At 41.0% G+C, this 20,421-nt stretch overlaps 1 protein-coding gene across 1 annotated transcript; it reads right to left on the minus strand.

Annotated features, from left to right (window-relative positions):
• Positions 1-5,522: 5,522 nt before the first annotated feature.
• GLCE (glucuronic acid epimerase) lies at positions 5,523-19,750 on the minus strand. The gene is made up of 3 exons (XM_044662397.1): positions 19,162-19,750; positions 11,170-11,415; positions 5,523-6,605 (listed from the first exon to the last, which is right to left on the minus strand). The coding sequence occupies exons 1-3, from the start codon at positions 19,742-19,744 to the stop codon at positions 5,581-5,583; spliced, it is 1,854 nt and encodes a 617-aa protein (XP_044518332.1). The 5' UTR covers positions 19,745-19,750; the 3' UTR covers positions 5,523-5,580.
• Positions 19,751-20,421: the final 671 nt, after the last annotated feature.

Here is a 20,421-nt window from a genome sequence, read left to right on the forward strand (position 1 = left end):
TTCCTTCCTTCCTTCCTTCCTTCCTTCCATGTTCTTGTTACAGTCAAATCCTGGACACAGTTAAGGGATCTAGACTTCCCTCTTCCTAACTCACCTTCCTAAATGGTAATCCTGGCCCATTTGGCTCCTATTTTAAGGCATTTTCAAGACAGAAAACAATGAAGAGAAATAACAATCTGGGCTAGAATATTTATGACTCTTGAATGCTGTATGGCTGGGACTGTTGCATGTGGGTGAAATTTAGTGCTCTTAAATGCTCTGATGTGGACAAGATAGCAAAGCTACTAAAGGTATCAATAGTTCAGTTTCAAATAGAAGACTAGAAGTCTTGCAAAATAATTGAGTGTACTCAGTTATTTTGCAATGTTTATACATATATGTGTATATGTATAAAAATACATGTATCTATAATTGTCATTCAGTTGTGTCCAACTCTTTGGGACCCTGCGAACCATACTATCTTGCCAGAAGCCATCGAGGCTGTGAGGTTAGCACGGCTACTCACAAGCTCTGACAATCCAGCACGGCAGGTTGTCAGGAGGATGGAGATTCCACACTCAGTTTACCCCATGTGATTCTTTTTACAGTGACATTCACTTGCATTGAAATTATTGCAATCAATATCCTTATTCAGCTCAAAGGAGACACAGAAAAACAATACAGGTTCATGGCAAGAACAATCACAGCCATAGACTACCCACTATCCAAAAATAAACCCCTGTACAACCCCCTAGAGTATAGAAATTTCCCCTAGAATCAGCCCAGCAGAAAACCAGCAGTTAGTGAGTTAATGCAAGTTTCTAAAGTTCCCAGCAAGAAAATACCTGGCCTGAGTTTGTTCCCCAACTCCTACAGACCATAGAAACAGTGAAACACAAAGAAATTAAGGCAATGACAAATTAGCACAGAATCACCCTACCAGAACTGTATTCTTAGTGATCCTATAACAAAAAATACCATGGGAACAAAACATTGGACCAGACTGATATTATTGTATCTTATTGGATGTAATCAACTACCATAACTATCTCCTTGATTGATGATGGGAATGAATAGTATAATGTAACTATATACATAATATAATTAGTTAAAATATAATTAAATATTATGCTTAGCTAGGAGCTGATGTACTTGTACCTTACGCATGGCTGAAAAGAATAAGTTCAAACTAAGCCACCCCGTAATGAATAATTTTTGACAAGCTGCCTGTTTAACCACAGTAAGATATTTGGTAAATGTCAATTTTTTGATGTTTCAAAAGTTAATATGTGATTTTGAATGTATGGGAAGAAAAAAACCTGTATGCGATCATAAAGAAAAGAGGGTATAAAAATTAAAATCAGCAGATGGCAAGAGAGAGAGAAGGAATAGCCTCTGCAATTTTGACTTGTACTCTGGCTCATTTTCATTTCATTCTTCACCACACCATCCTACCTCCAGAGACCCAACCAAGCACGCACTATCTATGGTTTTGTTTTGTTTTGATGGCAAAGATATTAGTTTGTCATTTCTTTCTCCAGTGGATTAAGGCAAATAGAGGTTAAATGACTTGCCCAGGGTCACATAGCTAGTGAGTATCTGAAGCTGGATTTGAACTCTAGGACCTGCACTCTATTCATCAAGGCACCTGGCTGCCATATATATGTTCATATATATGTGTATATATATACACATATATATATGCATACATATATATATACACCACAGAATTTTTAGAAAAATCTATACATTTATATATAACACATATATGTGTACATATAAGAACTTATATATATGTAAACATTTCAGAAAGGGAGCTAGGAGATTAGTTCAACCAAGGTGAAGTTGCTCTTCTAATGTTCCTAGTTAGGGTCCATTCTGCCCGGGATGGCTTGGAATCATGCTCCAAGGATGATGGCCGATGAGGAGCAGGACCATGGGACTGCCAGTGGGCCTCTGGTTTTAGACTGACATTCCACCTTGCAGAGTTTGTCAGATAAAGCATTAGCATTAAAACACCACATCACCGTGGCCCAGGAAGCCTCTTCTTTTCTGAAAGAAGAAAAGGTGCCCGGCACCTGGTATTGCACAGGATGGGCCAGTACAAAAATCGTGGGAAAGGATTAACAGTTAATAGGCTCATCCAAACAGGAAAGAAAGGGGTATCCCCGCTCCTGCTCTGGGGTTCTGTCTGATCATTTTGTTCCTTGGCCTGGAACATTCCCCTTTTCTACTCTGCATATCCACATTCTTCCTCCTCCTTCCAGGTCCAGAATCAGATCTCCCGGGGAAGTCTCTGACCCACAACAACTGGTTTGTCCCTTCTCTGAATTCTGATCCTTATTGCCCACATCCCAGGTGAGGCCACACGGGACCACGCAATGATGGGTGTAAAGCCAGGGAGAGCGCTTTGCGAAGCTCCCAGTGTTTATATTTATTCAGTGCTGTTCCAAAATGGCTTCATCAGGGTTAGTTTTGCCTGAGGGACTCCCCAAAATTCTTGGATCCTCCCCGGGCCCCTTGGCAGGTGGATTAAGATGAGGCACATGGTACACTGATTAGTCAGGGTCTAATGGGGAGCTCTCTATTCCAGACAGTGGTTGAAGGGAAGGAGCAGCCACTAACTTTACAAACTCTGGTTTGCTTCCCTCACACCCTGCTTTAATATCAGTGGCCCCAGACACTTCCTAGCTGTGTGACCCTGGGCAAGTCACTTCACCCCCATTGTCTAACCCTTACTGCTCTTCAGCCCTAGAACCGACACACAATCTTGAGTCTAAGACAGACGCTGAGGGTTTAAGAAAAGATACCTGTGGGAAAATAGAAGCATTCAGGCATTGTGCTCTCAAGATAAAAACTTTATTTTACAATTTTATAAAGCAGCTTTACATTAAGCACAAACGATCCATTTACTTTGTATAGAAACATAATACCTTTCCATCTGCAAAAAATCAAGTTTTGCTGTATATAAAACTAACATGTGCACATTGTGCTTGAACTGCAAAGTCTGTACAGCTTTACAAAGGACTTCCCTTCAGAAGGGCATCCAGTAAACACTTTATTGCATATTTAACACATGGTGTAAAACCCACATGTACAACGAAGAAGAAACATGAGAAAAGAAAGGCTAGGAAAGAAGGTGGAGGAGAATAGCAGCTTCCAGTGTGGCTTCCAAACACTGGTGGGGAGAAGAAGACTGCCGCGCGTGGAGACTTGTGCTTGTGTCACTGTTGCGTACACTCACATGCATCTTGTTTCTCGGTGAAACCTATGTACAGAACGCCTGACGCCAAGGTCCCGGGGAACCGACATCCCTTGGCTCTTGGATGATCGGATTTTGTATATGAAACGTGGAAAGAAGCTTCAGGTTCAAGTTGAAGTCGACTAAAGGCAAGACCTATCCGAATACCCACCAGCCCCATCCCGCCTCCTCTCCCGGGGCCCAGCCTCACCGCAGCCAAGCTCGGAACAGGAGTTTGGCCCTACATGGAGACAACTACTGCTGCAGAAAGCGGACCCTTTGGGGAATGAACGTGCTGCCGGAGTCTCCGTCTGTCTCTCCTGACAAGGGTGCCGCAGCTTCAGGGAGCTTTCTTAGAACCAAAGAAATGAGGCTGCTCTTGCAGAAGAGAATGCAAGGTCGGACCAACGGCACAGAAACACCAAGGCCGTTCGTCTCGGATGCTTCTTTTCTGAAAATCTCCATTACTTTCTCGAGTGGAAGACAGCCTGTTGTTAGGGCACTGATATCTGTCTCCAAAGCAGTACCAGAACAGTTTTGTCCGGCCTCCTGACCTGACCTGAGCTCCTTTGGAGTGTGTAAACACGTCGGGGAGAGGCCCGGACCATTCATATTTCTAGAACAGCCTAGCTATCACAACGAATCAAATGGGCGTTTACACAGACTTTCTGGACTTTGGCGTTGAAAAAAAAAATAGCTTTGGGTCCAGAATGTTCAGTCTGCAAAATTAAAAACCTAACGGTTAAACATGCCGGTTGCTTCTAGCCTGCTTCTTCTACGATCAGCTTTATTTGCTTGGTGCTCCCAGGCATCTTTTCCTCGGCTTGTGAACCCTTTCTTTAAAATTTCATTTCCCTTTCTTGATCTGTGAGTAACAAGAGATTCTGCTGATTGATAGGGCACATATTTGGTTTCTGGTGACCATTTGGTACAAGTAAATAAGCCACATTGTCCTTGACAGGCTTATTACTTGGGAAGTGTAGGGTCTCATAACTTCTAGAAGTCACAGTATTGCTATAAGGCATTAATAGAATGGCCTACGACCAGCCAGTTACTGATGGGATGAAGACAAAGGCCAGGGGCACCCCCACTGGCTCAGTGACCTGATCGATGGCTCTGAAGGCCTTTATCCATTCAGATCCTACCAAGGTGGCTATGAAATCTGCCTACATGGAGAAGCAGCTTCTCTTCTGTCCAACTGCTGAAATAATTTCCTCTAACACTAGAAAAGAACAATAATGTACATTACGTGGATGGCTTAAAGTGTGAGAAAAGCACGTGCCTTGAACTGAATGCTTGTACGACACTGTTCCCCGTGTGTGTGTATGTGATGCGGCTGGGGCATGGTTATAACGAGGGACACCGATTCAAAAAGGGAACAGCCCTTAGAGTAAACTACTCTGGGGAGGGAAAAGAAGCTACTCAGGCCTACTGTGAGTTGAAGGTGAGTTTTTCTATGGGCTCTGAAAATGAGATCCTTTACAAATGTAGACCGACAATAAAGTTTCACGGAGAATGCGGTACCAAAACAAACAGAATTCTTAAATATAATCTGAAATACAAAATCCCAGACAGTGACAAAAAGAACCCAACACTAAGGCAGGGGGGACTGATTGATGATCAAACTTTCAACTGATTGGAGATCAAGTTTTATCAACATGAATGGTAGTTTTGCAATTGTGCAGTCAACTATTTTCATTCTTATTTGTGCTTACAGAATGTAACTTTGAAGCCAGAAAACTGGCTTTATGTTTTTAATTTATACATTTCAAGAAAACATAAGCTCAAAATATTTCTCCATGTATACCAAATGTAACAAATGTTTCCCCCCAAAATTATTCCATAGAAAAGAAACATCTTTTAAAAAGATGTACACAGTCCACTATCCAGTCTAGAAGTAAGTAGACATTTACCTCATTCCAGCACATGATTTTTCTTTCCTCTGCTTCCAATATACACATAAATAAATCACTTCATTTTAAAAGAGGCCACATACTAAATTTTCAGGCAAGGGCTAGACGGATGGACTATATGGCTATTTAATCATTTTCATAGAAGAAGAAAATGATGCTTCCCCAAACTGAGTGTGAATTTTTTAAGGCATGTCTAATCAAACCGGACTCTAGGGAAGCAAGGTCGAGGGGGCAGCCTTCATTTCGCCCTCACACTACAAAAGCCACTTACTCTTCTTGATCCCCCCATTGTGGAATGCGATAATTTTGGATTCACTTTTAAGGACCACTTCTTTAAAACAGTCCATAAAAACTTAGTATGCGACCTTTTAAAATGTGCCTTTATTTTGCCGTAAAGCCTGCTGGTTCCGGCGGCCAGCAGGGCTGCAACGCGCTTTGGTCGTAGCTTCAGTTGTGCTTGGCTCTGCTGCCCTTCAGGTAACTCTTCCATCTCTTGACAAAGTCCCTGAAGACGGGCGCCTCGTCGATGGTGCTCAGCAGCTGCAGCTGGTTGATGTGGGTGGTGTGGTAGTCCCAGCGGGCCAGGTTGGGCGCGCTGCCCAGCATGAAGTGCCGCAGGTCGTAGATGGTGCCCGAGCCGGTGTCGTACAGGGGGAGCATGGCTTTCAGGGACTCCATGCCGCGCTCGTACAGCAGCCGGGCCTCCTTCCCCAGCTTCTCCCCCGCCGTCTCCTTGAGGTCGTAGAGGCCGATTAAGGAGTACATGAAGCCGTTCAGGACGAAGGAGCTCGGCGTGGTGGGGTATTCCTCATACCAGTCGTACTTGTTCATGAAGACGGCCTTCACGCCGTGCTGCTCTGACGAGAACTTGTAGGGCGCCGTGGCCCGCAGAGCCGACTCCAGGAACGCGCGGTCCTTGGTCAGCAGGTAGGCCCTCACCAGGGTCGAGATGGCCTGGCCTTGCGCCATGGCAGAGTACCAGCCGGGCTCCAGGGCCCGGAAGCCCTCCCCTAACTTGCGCGTCACCATGATGGGCCAGCCGCCTTTCTCATCCTGGTTCGCGACCAGCCAGTGGCTCGCGGCAAAGAAAGCGGCCATGTGAGCCGTGGTGGAGATGGTGACGTTGTCCAGGAAGCCTTTCCCTTTTGCAATGAGCCGAACCACTTTCTTGGGCATTATTTTGGTCTGCTTGACAGCTTTTGTGTTGGAGAGACCCACTCCTTTCCTCAGGTCAGTGACCAGGTCTCTAGTGACAGTGCTCCAACTAGTTCTGGGCCCAATGCCATAGTAAATGTCTCTTTCTTTAAAAGCAATCAGCTGAGTATTTGAAATATAATGTACTGTGAAGAGCTGGTTTTTCTCTGTGGTCTCCAAAACCACAGACACACTCCCATTTGTCAGGAACTTGAGGTCAAAAGAAATAATGAAGTCTTTCGTGTTTCCAAGCAGTAGAGAGACACCCTCGCTGGTTTCTGGAAGGAGGATACACAAACACACATAACAACAAAAAGCAGATTAGGAAAAATACTCATAAACTGAACATTTTAGTGAAATTCTTCCTAAAAACCACACTGGAATAACTTCACCAGATAAAAGGCAAATCAGACTGTTTCCAGAGTATTTGATATAACAAATGGATGCCTAAATTAAAACAAACATTTCCATTTTTAACATTCTATTATTATTTCTCCTGAAAAAATAATGAAAGTGGTGAGTCCAAAGTTGCTTTTTTTTTTTAATATTAAAAAAAACCTCTCAATATTCCCAACCCCCTCCTCCTCTTCTTCAACTCACTGCAGGGGATTAAGGACAAGGTGCTAAGGTATTCGGCAAACTTTTTCTATAACCTATTACTGACTGATCAATGGTTTGTGTGGCCTAAAGGACATGCTGTATCTTCTGTTCTGCCTGGAACGCACCTCAAGAAAATCCTGATTTTGCTGAGCAGCCGCTTTCTGCATAGGTAGAGAGGAAACCCTTTCCCCTCTCCTGGTTCTGTGAACCCCCACAACCCGGGCACTAGGACTTATTGATGACGAATCTGTTTAGAAGCCGATGGCACAGTTTAAGTTCTGCTGGGATAGATTTTGGGAACTAAAGATCCCCTGATTTTAGGGCATAAATGGCTAGCAAAATTCCTCCAAAGAGGTGTTTGCATCTGGCTAAGGAGCCCGAGCATCGAGCTCACGTCCGGTGAGGGCTGCAGGGCACCGTCTCGCATTTCTAGGAGAGCAGATGTAATTTTAGCTCGATAAATGTCAACAGAAGGTCTTTAGTAAGCAGCATTTCTGTACCGTAGTTCGTGTCAACTCTGTTAAAGCTTGTAAAGCAAAGATTAAATTGTGCTTATTAGAATTCTAGTTCTACCTTTATGCTCTCATTCTTTTAAACTAGTTTCCTTATATACATCTATAAATACATTACATAGGTAGATACTTCCTCAGAAGTATAGCTGTCTCACATTTGGTTTTTAAAAATATTTAGTGACCCTTCCAAACAGGAGCCATTAAATACTCAACTAAGATAGTTACCGCATATGCACATGTACAGGGTGTCCCCAAAGTCTTCAAGCTTTAAAGCTTACATGTACACATGCAGCAAGTAGATAAGCTGGACACAACTAGACAACAACCAGCTCCCATTTACACAGTATGTGCTCAGTTGTCTGAATGCCGTCTCCCCCACAGGACTGTGGGCTCCCCGAGGGGGGATGGCTCATGTTTTTGTTTTAGTTTGTATCTCCAAAACTTAGTAACCTGCTGGGCACTGAGCACCTGCTTCATAGAGTCTTGTCAACTGACAGTTAAAAATACAGACTCAATCTGGGAATATAATTCCTGCTACATTTATTTATTTTTTCGGTTTTGGCTCTTTTCATCTGAAGGAAAGAAAGTGATTGCATGATTTCAGGTGTCATATGTTTTTTTTTTTAAACCCTTACCTTCTGCCCTAGAATTGATACTAAGTATCAGTTCCAAGTCTGAAGAACAGTAAGAGTTAGGCAATTGGAGTTAAATGACTTGCCCAGGGTCACATATCTAGGAAGTATTTGAGGTCATATTTGAATTCAGGACCTCTTGTCATCCAGGCCTAGATCCCTATTCACTGACCCACCTCGATACCTCATTATATTCTCTTTTGTTCTAAATAAATCACTACAAATTTCAATCTAATGAGAATTTATATTTTGGCTTTTCAAAAATACTATGACCTAGGGGCAGCTGGGTAGCTCAGTGGATTGAGAGTCAGGCCTAGAGATGGGAGGTCCTAGGTTCAAATCCGGCCTCAGACACTTCCCAGCTGTGTGACCCTGGGCAAGTCACTTGACCCACATTGCCCACCCTTACCACTCTTCCAACTATAAGCCAATGCACAGAAGTTAAGGGTTTTAAAAAAAACAAAACAAACAAAAATACTATGACCTAGTAGTCATTTGTTTTTATTTTTGTGTGGGTTCAAGTTGTAGCAGTTTTTCATTAATCCATTTCTTCTTTGAAGAAGCAGTATTTTATCCTTCACCTTGTTTTTCCCCAATAATTGTTAAAAATGATATTTTTTTAATATACTGGATTTATTCAAATGTCATATGAAAGCATTTTCATTAATAAAGTCACTTATAAGACCAAATTAATTTTATGCAACATTTCCCTCTTTACTAAGACAGCCTCATTAATAAGGATGTAATGTATTTTTCTCCACTAATCAATATCCATTAGAATTAATGAGCCCATTACTTTAAAAAGACAATGAAGAAATTTTTGCTGGCAACTTGGACGTGTCACTAAAGGAAAAGTTGTCAGGAATACCCTTGTGTCTTTTTAGAAGATAAAAATTAAGAGGAGAAAAGGTTATGGGATTTCTTTTATATTCTATCTTCATCCTCTAGTGAGGGTAGAGTAATCTGTAGACTGTGAAGGCCAAAATACAAATCGACTCACTGTAGTCTTAAGTAATGAACTGATGAGTGCTTACTACAGTCTAAATAACGGGCAACCTTTAATTTTTATCTTGTTCCTAAAACCTTTCTTGTGGGGCTCCATATTCTGAATAGCTTGACACAAAAGCAAGTTTGGCTCGTGGAGAAGTTTTCTGGGTGATTTTTAGATGATTTGCCTCGGTTTGTCAACAAGGAGAGGGAATTAGTGAGGTGCACTTAGAGAGGGTGGTGTCAGGAAAACTTGTCGAAAGAAGCATCCTCAGGAAAGGTGACAGTGTCACATGCTGCGGAGGATTGAAGAAGGATGAGGGCTGAGAGAAAGGACTATTAGATTTGGCAGCTGAGCTCACTAGTAACTTTGAAGAGAGAAATTTTATTTGAATGATGAGGCTGGAAGTCCTACTTCAGAGGGTTTAGAAGAGACTGGGAGCAAAGGAGAGAGAGGCACAGAATGTACTCTAGTCATGAAAGGAAGGAGACAGAGAGAGAGACAGCCAGTGGGGATGGCGGGATCTGGTGAACTTTCTCAAGCATAGGGGGAACTGTGGGCACATCTGTAGGCAGGAGGCAGTAGAGAAGGGGAGGATGAGAATGATGGAAGGGACACTCTTCTGAGGATGGTAAAGAGGACTGGCAGCGAGGGTGCACATAGCAGGGTTTGTCTCGGCAAGGGGAAGGGACACTTCTTCATATGAGACAGGGTTGTGCCTGAAAGAGAGCTGGAAATAGGATGCAAGGTTGTTAGCTAAGGAGGCAGCAGGGGAGGGAAGGAGAATGAAACCAGGGGCTTGAAGAGGGATGAGGAGGGTCTGAAAAAATTGTTGTTGAGAGGCAGTGAATCATTTAGAGACATGTAAAACAGCTGTCTTTTTGTAATGAGGCTCTGGGTGAGATTATGTCACAAATTTATAGTATATCTAATTGGTGTGGTTCCATTTTCTCTAACCTCTTTCAGCTATTCTTTCTTTATAGAGTAAAGTGAGAAGTTAGATATGGATTTTTAAACTTTCAAATGTAGATGCATCAGAGAAATCCAGCACCTGCAGTCAGCTATAAAAATACAATATTATATTACTACTCTATTTAAGTTAACAGCAATTTTACACTCTACTCAAATGCTGTTAAAATTGTCTTTCTTTGGTGGAAAAGAAGTATTATTGAAAGGCTAGCTACAGAAGGCTAGAGCTGTAAATTAGATCACATTCTTTTACTGGCTTTTATTGGGAAATTTGGGGATGGTTTCCCCAAGAAAATTTGAAAAAAGTGAAATAAAATAAGAAAAAATATTAAAAAAGAGATCATTTTCCTTTTTTCATATATTTAAAATGACAAAGTTGGACTAGATGATTTCAAAAGTCTCTTGTAGCTCTCTATCCCAGAGTAAATACAAGTATCCCTTCCATATCACAACTTTTCTCCATCACAAGTCAGCATAAGAAATTACATGGGAATTTTGGGGGAGTTTTGTGGAAGCCACAGATGACATGCAAAGATCAGATGACACACAGAAAAAGTTTAGAAACTATATAGCCTATGACCAAATGCCAAATAAGGAGCTGTAAATATTCCCATTAAAAGAAAAAATAAAAAATTCAATCTTCTCTGGCATGGAGGGCCAAAAAATTTTACACAGATTTTCTAGATTGTGGGGGCACTGCACCCCTAACCCCTGTGATATGGGAGGAATACTTGTATTCTGTTTCCCAGGTCCAAATTTTTAAGCTGTTCCTTCCCAAGGGAATATCCTGTTTGATGATTTTTGGGTATTTAAATATTTAATACTCCTGCTTAGAGGTATTATTACTAGTTGCTGTATTTTGTTCAGTAATCCTCTTAAGATCTTTATGGTAACAGCTAGGATATTTGATATCATTACTGTGAATTACGAAAAATTAAGATTCTGCAGACTGACTACTGGATACAACCATATCACATGTGCTGGAAATACTGCAAATATAAACATGTAGACAGAAAAAAAAATAAGGGAGTAACCAAACTCCATCAAATCCATTTAAAAAGAACCATTTTTTTTTTTTAAGTTTTATCTACTGTGAATCACCTTAAAAGTAGCAAACATTCCAATAAGATAAATAATTTACCTGGAGCAATAAATTGTTTAACATTGGTAAATCTAGACTTATCAGCCACGCTAGTCATGAAGCAACCCTTTGGCACTGTCCAATCATTAGGCCTACTGTGTTTGTCCTTGTCTTCTGCCGTTTCATAAACCTCAATGTGAGGGGGCTTCTCAGTTAGATTCTTGCTGTAATGACTTAAACCATACTGTGCAATCTGGATTGGGTAGAAATAGCCTTGAGGTCCCCACTGGGTAGATAGTGGTACACCTAGAAAATAGAGAAATAAATGTTTCAATACATTTAAAAATCAGGTTTGTACCCTACTCCTCACTGTTTTATGACACTGTTACCAACTTTCAATGAATGATTCTGATCAAGAAAAAACCTTGCTCTAAAAAAGTAAATTATGTTGTTTTTATAATTATTTAAACTGTTTTTTTTCCCCCTGTGACTTGGTGGTTTTTTTAAACCCTCACCTTCCATCTTAGAATTAATACTGTGTATTGGTTCTAAGGCAGAAGAGCAGTAAGGGCTGGGCAATAGGGGTTAAGTGACTTGCCCAGGGTCACACAGCTAGGAAGGGTCTGAGGTCAGATTTTGAACCCAGGATCTCCTATCTCCAGAGGCCTGGCTCACTGAGCTACCTAGAAGCCCTTGACTATTTAACTATTGTTTCCAACACAACACTACTTATAAATTAAGTGTTCTTTTAAGGACTAATCATTTTTCTAGATATTAAGTTTTCTGTAACTCAGTTTCATATACTTAAAAGTTTGTGCATGGAAGCAAATATCTAATTTTACCAAAGATATCATGTCAAGATTTTTTACATGAAATGTTATTGAATGCTGTAATAATTTAGTTATTCACTCTTGTCGTAAGTCGTTTTGGTCTAATAATTAAACATAGCATCTTATGGTTAAAATATTTGCTAAAAATGTTAGCCATGTTCAAGGAATTTAAAGATTTGGATATTATCAATTACCTCCTTTTTTTAAACCCTTACCTTCTGTTTTAGAATCAATACTAGGTATTGGAAGAGCAGTAAGAGGTGGGCAATTGGTATTAAGTGACTTGCCCAGGGTCACACAGCTAGGAAGCATCTGAGTCCACATTTGAACCCAGGATCTCCTGTGTCCAGGCCTGGCTCTCTTTTCACTGAGCCGCCTAGCTGCCCTTTGTCAATTACTTTCAAAGACAAAGAAAGTGTAAACTTTTCTTGCAAGCACTTGTTTAAAATAAGGCTGTTGAAACAAAATTTAAAAAAATAAGGGCATTTAAAACATACGAGGATGGGTAAGAGAATGTAGTTTCTTAACTGTGATGTCTAATTTCTGAGTTAAACCTTTAAATGTATATATACTATATAAAATGAAATATGAAGAGCTGTATACATGTCAACTATTTTATTATTACTTCCACATTATAATTCCTGAAAAACATGACACACTGTTAAAAATGTGGTATATTGCCCATCTGTATGATATTATTTACCACATATGTGATATCAATGAGGAGGTTACTCTAAGAAGGGAGATTTTAGGCATGTGGGCAAATATTAGCATAAAGCAGAAATTGGTGATGAGTAATTCTCATTATTTAGTGCTTAAATTTAGAAGTTAAATTCAGGCTAGAAATAAGCAGTAGAAAGGAGAAAAGAGGAACAAAACAGTGAGGAGGGGAATATATCTGGTGTTCCACATTTTGGGTTCCTGCCCAACTTTCTCTGATTGTCCTGCATCCAATTTCTCCCTAATAAAGAAAAAAAAAATGGAACCATTGCCATGTTCTACTCCTATCCATTCTAAGTGACCAAGGGAAATTACAAGAAATTACATAGCATATAACAGTTGACACACTTTGTTGTTTGTGAATATCAGAAGCCTCTGCCTGGCACCAACGGCAAGTCACCAGAGGTAGTAGAAATGACTGGAGACCAACAAGACTAGGAGCTTCCAGTGTCGCTTAGTTTTAAGGAAACTAGGAATGAGTCATAATCTGTGAATTTAGGTAGAGGCTGTGATTTGTTAGCTGCAAGCAAAATTTCTATTTTCTTGTTCTCAAAGTAGATTCTTCTCCAAGTTCAGTTGAACCTGTATTAAATGGCTACATTTTAATTATAATGTGAGTTTATACAAATTCATTAAAGACTGGCTGCATACGCTGAGCCTCAGTTTTCTCATCTATAAAACAGGGATAATACATGACCTACTTAGAGGGACCACTTAAAGAAAGTTCACCTTAAGGCATTACATAAATGTGGACTATCTTTATTATTATTATTATTATTATTATTATTATTATTATTATTATTATTATTATTATTATTATCATTATTATTATTATTAAAAACCCTTACCTTCCATCTTAGAATCAATCCTGTGTATTGGTTACAAGGTAGAACAGTGGTAAGGTCTAGACAATGGGGGATTAAGTGACTTGCCCAGGGTCACACATCTAGGAAGTGTCTGAAGTCAAATTTGAACCCAGATCCTCCCATTTCTAGGCCTGGCTCTCAATCCACTGAGCCACCCAGCTGTCCCCCCACCCATTATTATTATTACACTGCCAAGATGGCTGGGTTCTGGGTAATACAAACCTGTCTGGGGGCAGGGGGAGCACTGAAATGAACAAATGTGCCATCTAGTGGCCGCCCGCTCAACTTTGAGATGGACTGGTGCTGATTGTTCAGTTGTCTCTCAGTTATGCTGGGCTCTTCATGACCCCGTTTGGAGTTTTCTGGGCAAAGATACTGGCGTAGTTTGCCATTTCCTTCTCTAGTTCATTTCACAGATGAGGAAAGGGAGGTAAATGGGCAAAGTGACTTACCCAGGGACACACAAGTGAGTAAATCAAGCCAGATTGAACTTGGGAAGATGAGTCTTCCTGACTTTAGGCCCAGCGCTAGGCCCACAGTGCCACCCAGCTGTGAATGGGTTGGTCTTCTAAAGGATACAAAAAAGTTTTACAGATTTACAGGATCGTAATAGGGCCTTTATATTTTATTGTCTGTTTTATGGGAAACAGCTTTAGAACTGAAAGAAATCTTGGAGATCCTCTGGTCCATTCTCATTTAAAGATTAGGGAAGAGGTCTACTATGCCATATCAATGAAAAGATAATGGTTTATTAGGAGTCCAAAAGTTGTTTCAATATCTTTTGGCTCAATAATCTGATAAGGTAAAAGTGAAATACTACAGAAACCTAAGAAAACCAAAAAAGCTCCCCAATCTACCTGGACTACAAAAGAAAGCACCTTCCCTTAGTTTGGCTAATAAAGTATCTGAAAAGTAATTTTAGAAGTTCACAAATCAGCAATGAATAGGCTTATCATTAACCCTCTAGTTCTGCCTATTCATTTATTTGTTTGTTTGTTTGTTTATTTAAACCATTACCTTCTGTCTTGGAATTCATAATAAGCATCAATCCCAAGGCAGGAGAGTGGTAAGGGATAGGACTTTGGGGTCTTGCTCAGGTGACCTGCTCAGGGTCATACGGTTGGGAAGTGTCTAAGGCCACATTTGAACCAAGGACCTCCTGACTCCAAGCTCTATCCACTATGCTACCTAGCTGCCTTGTTCTGTTTGTCAATCAAGAAAGGGGGGAGGTACTTTTACATAGAGTAACTTAATCTGCATTAAAATGATCAATCACTACAATTTAGAAAGTAGAGAATATAAACTACTAATCATGATTCTGTGGTAGAAACAGAAGAACAGGACACAATGTGAGGCAGTTTCTAAGTCAGTGATAGAATTTGATGGTTCAGAAGAACTGGAACAGGATGGAAGAGTTAGGAAAGAGGTAACAGGAGGAGGAGGGTCTCGATGGAGGCTTTGGGGAGGCTGGTAAAAAGGACGAAGGTGTCCCAGGAGAATGCCAGCACATCTGTGAGAAGCCCAGTCTGGCGCTCGCAGGAATGGCGGCACAAGGTACTAGTAAATGGAGGGGAAGGTCCGGCCCCTGGGGGTCTTGACAGGTAATCTTTGATGCAGGAGAGAATGGGGGAACGATAGAGAATTTCTGAAAAGGACACATGAAGTGGTCTAAAGAAAAAGCAGTTCAATAGTACCTTGAAAACATGAAAAAATAGTATTTATATAATTGAATACTTAATATTTTTGTGGATGTTTAGTTCCTGACTAATTATCCTATCTTTAAGGTATCTCAAGTGGCAGGGGCAGCACAAAGCCTAGAGCCCCAAACCCTGCAGTCTGCAGCCCCTTACCAAAGTAAAGGAATGGATTCTTCAACAACAAAAGCCTTGCCTATCAGTTCTAAGAAAGAAGAGGGGCAGAAGTTAGGTGCCTGGGCCAGGGTCACACAGTGAGACCAGATTTCAACCCAGGTCAACACTTTGCTACCCAGCTGCCCCTCTCAGAATTGATTCTAAGACAGAAGGCAAGTGTTAAAAAAAAGAATCACTGACAATGTTTAAAATGGAATTATGCAACATTTACCAAGTTTTTCACTCATGCCATTCTAATAACTTACTATCGTTGATTTTAAGGATGCAGTTTGGTCAAAAGAAAGTAGCTCTTCTGGTCTTATTCTTTTACTTACTTAGCACTGTTAGGAAATGAGCTATTTCACATAAGTGAATTACTTGGTTTCTCCTATTATAATTGTCTAAACTCTTCTTCCTGGCTATATACTAGTTATCTACAGCCTTCCCTATCACCACTAACTGATCCAGAAACAGACACAAAGCTGGGCAAAACGAGATATGTGACAGTTTGTTTTAGAAACAAAGAGATGGCAGCAACAACAACTGTTGTAAATGGGACCGTATACAGGCTAATGCTCAGAGATGCTGTTGATGCTCCTAAGGAAAATGCCATTGAGAGTGTGGAGAGAGGGGAGCAGAAAACGTAGGTCTGGGGCGAGGAAGACCAGGGCATCCAAGTCATGCTTGGAGGGGGAGGAGGAGAGGCAGACAGAGATGACTCTCACTAGCTAATGTGCTGGGGAGAAGCTTCCCTGCACCCCCACAACTGCTCATGAATTACTTTGCGCACTTAGAGCATGGGAAAAATGGAATGCATTACTAACCGGGATCATCTCCCCAGGCTTCTTTTCCCTTTCCTCTCTGCTCACACTCGGAATAGCACTGTCTTTGGGTGCATCAATAATTTCTCTGATTTGAGCATTAGGCAATTGGCCAAATGCTATAACGACAGGGCTGGGCTACAATGACGCCTAGGAAACGCTGACAACAATGTTAGGGAGATATTTATGTCTAGAACCACTTTCATGCCTTCTGGAAAAGAATAGATTGAGCAAAATTGAGCATTTTCTAATGATTCACAGTCATCACTTGATCAATGACTGCTGTACTACAAAGATGCACCGCCAGTAGCCTGCGCCAATATGCAGTAATGCGATCCCTACACCAGAGAGACCACCAGGCTTTTAGAGCCTTTGCACCTGCTTTTAAAAAGTAAGTTTCCAGCCCTTTTCTTTGCTTCTAGGTTATGAGGTACCACTCCCTGCTGCTGGCAATGTGCCCAGTTTTTTAATGTGAAGATCAGTCCTTCTACTTCCTTCCAATAAACTCTAATTCTGCTCTGGGATAGGAAAGCAGGTAAATAACTTCCTTAGAACTGTGCCTAAAATTTGTACCAGGAGGCTCTGAGTGAGTGCCTAAGGGCTCTCTCATGAATCAAGTGTATAAGCATTGTTTTAGAGCTTAAACTTGAAATCTATTATTAATACTCAGAGGCTTTTAAAAAAAGTTCTTTCTAGATTCTCAGCACTCATCCAGCAAGTCAAGGTTGCTAGATAAGTGATTTCAGAAGTGAGATTTAACTGCTGCAGTGTTTTGTGGAGCCAAAAAGGGAAGCTCACATAAAATGAAAATAATTTTTATCACTTGAGGGAAGGGTAAAGAAAATTAGAGAAAATGGTTCAGATTTTTCCAGAAATTGCCCTTGCTGGGTTCATAGGACTGAAATGGAAAGGACCTTATAATTCTTGTCGAAATCCCTCATTTTACAGATGAGGGAATTAGGGGTTCAGGGATTTACCTATAGTTACAGGGATATAACGGTCAAAGATGAGATTTGAACCTAGAGTTTTAACTCCAAATTTGTACCCTTTTTTAAAGCACCATTCTGCTTCTTTGAGAAAGCCCTGAAGTGAGCCAGAGTTTAGGTCTGAGCTCATAAACATTAGGTCCTTTCTGGGGGCTGTCAAACAGGGAAATGCCATCATGAAAGTAATATTTTAGGAAGATTAATCTGGTGGGGACATGTAGGAATGGGCAGGTCTAGCTAAAGGGAGGTCAGTTAGAAATAATATGGCACTTTAAAATTTACAAAGCACTTTACATACATTATTTCACTTAAGCTTTACAAGAACCCTCTAGGACAGATACTAAACATTTATGATATCTATTTTCCAGATGTGGAAACAGGTTCATAGAGTGAGTTCAGGGAGTTAATTTGTGGTCATAAAGCTAGTATCAGGAAGTGACTGCAGTAATTCAGGTACAATATAATGAGGATCTAAAGTAGGGATTTTAAACAGCTTTTCTGTGTCATACCTCAGTCCCCTCAACCCCGCATCTGGTAAAGCCAATGCTATGAGCCCCCTTTCAGAAAACGCATAAGGTAAAATATAAGATAAAAATCAAAGGAAACAAATTATATTGAAATGCAGTTATCAAAATACTCAACTTTCTAAGTCCTAAGTTAAAAACACCCAGTCTAAGCTAAACTCGAGGGAATAAAAATGGAAAGGAGGGCACAAATCTCAGGAGATATTATGAAAGAATTATCAGCAATTGGCAAAAAATAAAATAAAAAAGGGACAGCTAGATAGCACAGCAGATAGAGAGTCAGGGAACTGGATTCAAATATGACCTTAGATACTTCCTAGCTGTGTGAGCCTGGGCAAGTCACTTAATCCCAACTGCTTAGCCCTTGTGAAGATTAGAATTGACTCTAATACAAAGGGTAAGGGTTAAAAAAAACACACACACACACACACACACACAACCCCGCCCCCCCTTTCCCCAACAGCACAGAGCAGCCTGCCTTGAAGGCAGGAAGCCCTGGTTCTGCCTCTGACAAACATGAGCTATATGACCACAGGCAAGTCATTTTACCTCTCAGTTACCCCAATTAACTCTTTTAAAAAACTTAAGTTGCAGGTGTTGCTCTTGATAGAGGTTTGAGCTTTTCTGCTATAAGTTCTTTCTGTTGGATGAAAACACTGGTCTAGGGGAAAAAAAAAGTACTTGGTAACTAATAAATTCCTGGAGAAGGAACAGAAGGCAGAGTTAGGTGATTTTGGAGTTTAAAGCCTATTGCCATGGAAGAGCCGGGGCACCATCGACCAAAGTGGGGGAAGGGGACAAGATATATTGGCCGCAGGGAAAACTACAGCTCAGTTTCTGACATCTGCATTGATTCTGGAGGACATAGAAGTTTGGAATGTTGGACTAAAGCTTAAGTGAGAGATCAGGACTAGCTAAAAGAGACAGAATTATTTCTCTGATTTTTTTTAGCCGAATTCATACTCGCTCAGGTCAAACAAGGGTACTGTAGCACAGCTTTTCTGCCAGGTACCAAAAAGCCCCCCTCATTCTGACTCTTGTCTCCTGCTTCCCAGCCTCTAGTAGCATCCTAATACCTTCCACCCACTCCAAACCAAGGGGAAATCTGTCCTTCTCCTTAACCTGGCAAGGGCCTACCTCTGTTTTTCAAGGTGACACCAACCTAATCTGATAAACAAATTCTACCTTTTAACAGTGGCCTTCTGGAAACAGGAGCAATTTATACACTTGAACTTTGGGCACCTGGGATGGGATGGAAGACATTTTGGGGCAAGAGGGACCTTGTAAATCCCTGAAATCATATCATGTAGATGGCTATCTAGGGCTCCATCTTGACCTGAGGGAAGAGTAGCTTTTTTTTCTGTCAAGTATGACGGTTGGAAAGACCAAAGGCCATCAGTCCTCTAGTTCCTGTTAAATGACAACTTGTAAGAATTTAGGGGTAGTAACACCAACCTTCAACACCACTTATGCACTTGACTCTGTCTCGGACTTCCACATTATAGCCTTCAAAGGACATGAACACTCCGTCAGGGTGATAAGGTGCTCTCTGTGCATAGACTTTGGAATAACTATGAGAGAACTCAAACCGATCATAGCCATCATATTGGACCATCTTTCCATAAACTTCAAAATACTTCTCTACCCAAGTGAAGGGGAGGAAGATCTCATTTCCCTCTCGCCTTCCTTTAATTGTATGTTCATCATTGATCAGACAGTCAATTTCTTCATATTTGAGTCCTAAGATTTTGTTTCCATGACTGTTGAAGCCTCCAACTACAGGGGGAGCCTTCTGCTGCTCCTGTGGAGACGCTTCTTCAGGCTGCTGTCTGGCTGCATTGTTCACACTGTTGTCACTCTCAGAGGCAGCTGTTCTTTTTTCTAATCCATCTGCTCTCAGGCCATTATTCCAGTTTCTTGGAAACTGAATAGTTTTATCATTGGAACACTTATTCCACAGCAGGACTGTGACCAATGTGAAAAGTGCACAGATGACAATCAAAGTCTTGTAGTTGACCCGAGCTGCCAAGCAACGCATATTCAGACCATACCTATTGGGAGGGAGAAAAAGAAAAAGCTCAGATAAACAGTTACTACTGAGTATATCCTACAAGTAGACAATGTGATCAGATTTATAATTATTAGACATTTTTACAATGTCATGCATCTCTTGACAGAGAAGTGACAGACTCAAGATGGGGAATGACATAAATCTTTTTGGGCCTGGCCAATATAAGAACCTGTTTTGTTTGACCATGTGCATTTGTTACAAGAGTTTTGCTTTCTCCCTTATCCCCTGTTCTCCTATGGGGAGAGAGAAAAAAAAAGTTAATTGAATCTTTTTTTTTTTAAACCCTTAACTTCTGTGTATTGGCTTCTAGGTGGAAGAGTGGTAAGGGATGGGCAATGGGGGTCAAGTGACTTGCCGAGGGTCACACAGCTGGGAAGTGTCTGAGGCCGGATTTGAACCTAGGACCTCCTGTCTCTAGGCCTGGCTCTCAATTCACTGAGCCACCCAGCAGCCCCTAAGTTAATTGAATCTTAACAAAAAAGGTTATTAGACACATGCCTGGGAGAAGTGATGAAAGATTATATGCAAGTTTCCTTCTTGTGAGTCTATAGGTCAAAACTATCCCAAAATCATAAAAGAAAGGAAGCTGGGCTGGGAATTCTAGTCTTGCCTCTGCCAGCAATTAGTTGTGCTACCTCCAGTAA

The sequence above is a fragment of the Gracilinanus agilis genome, chromosome 2, assembly GCF_016433145.1.
Source record: "Gracilinanus agilis isolate LMUSP501 chromosome 2, AgileGrace, whole genome shotgun sequence".
Lineage (NCBI taxonomy): Eukaryota > Metazoa > Chordata > Mammalia > Didelphimorphia > Didelphidae > Gracilinanus > Gracilinanus agilis.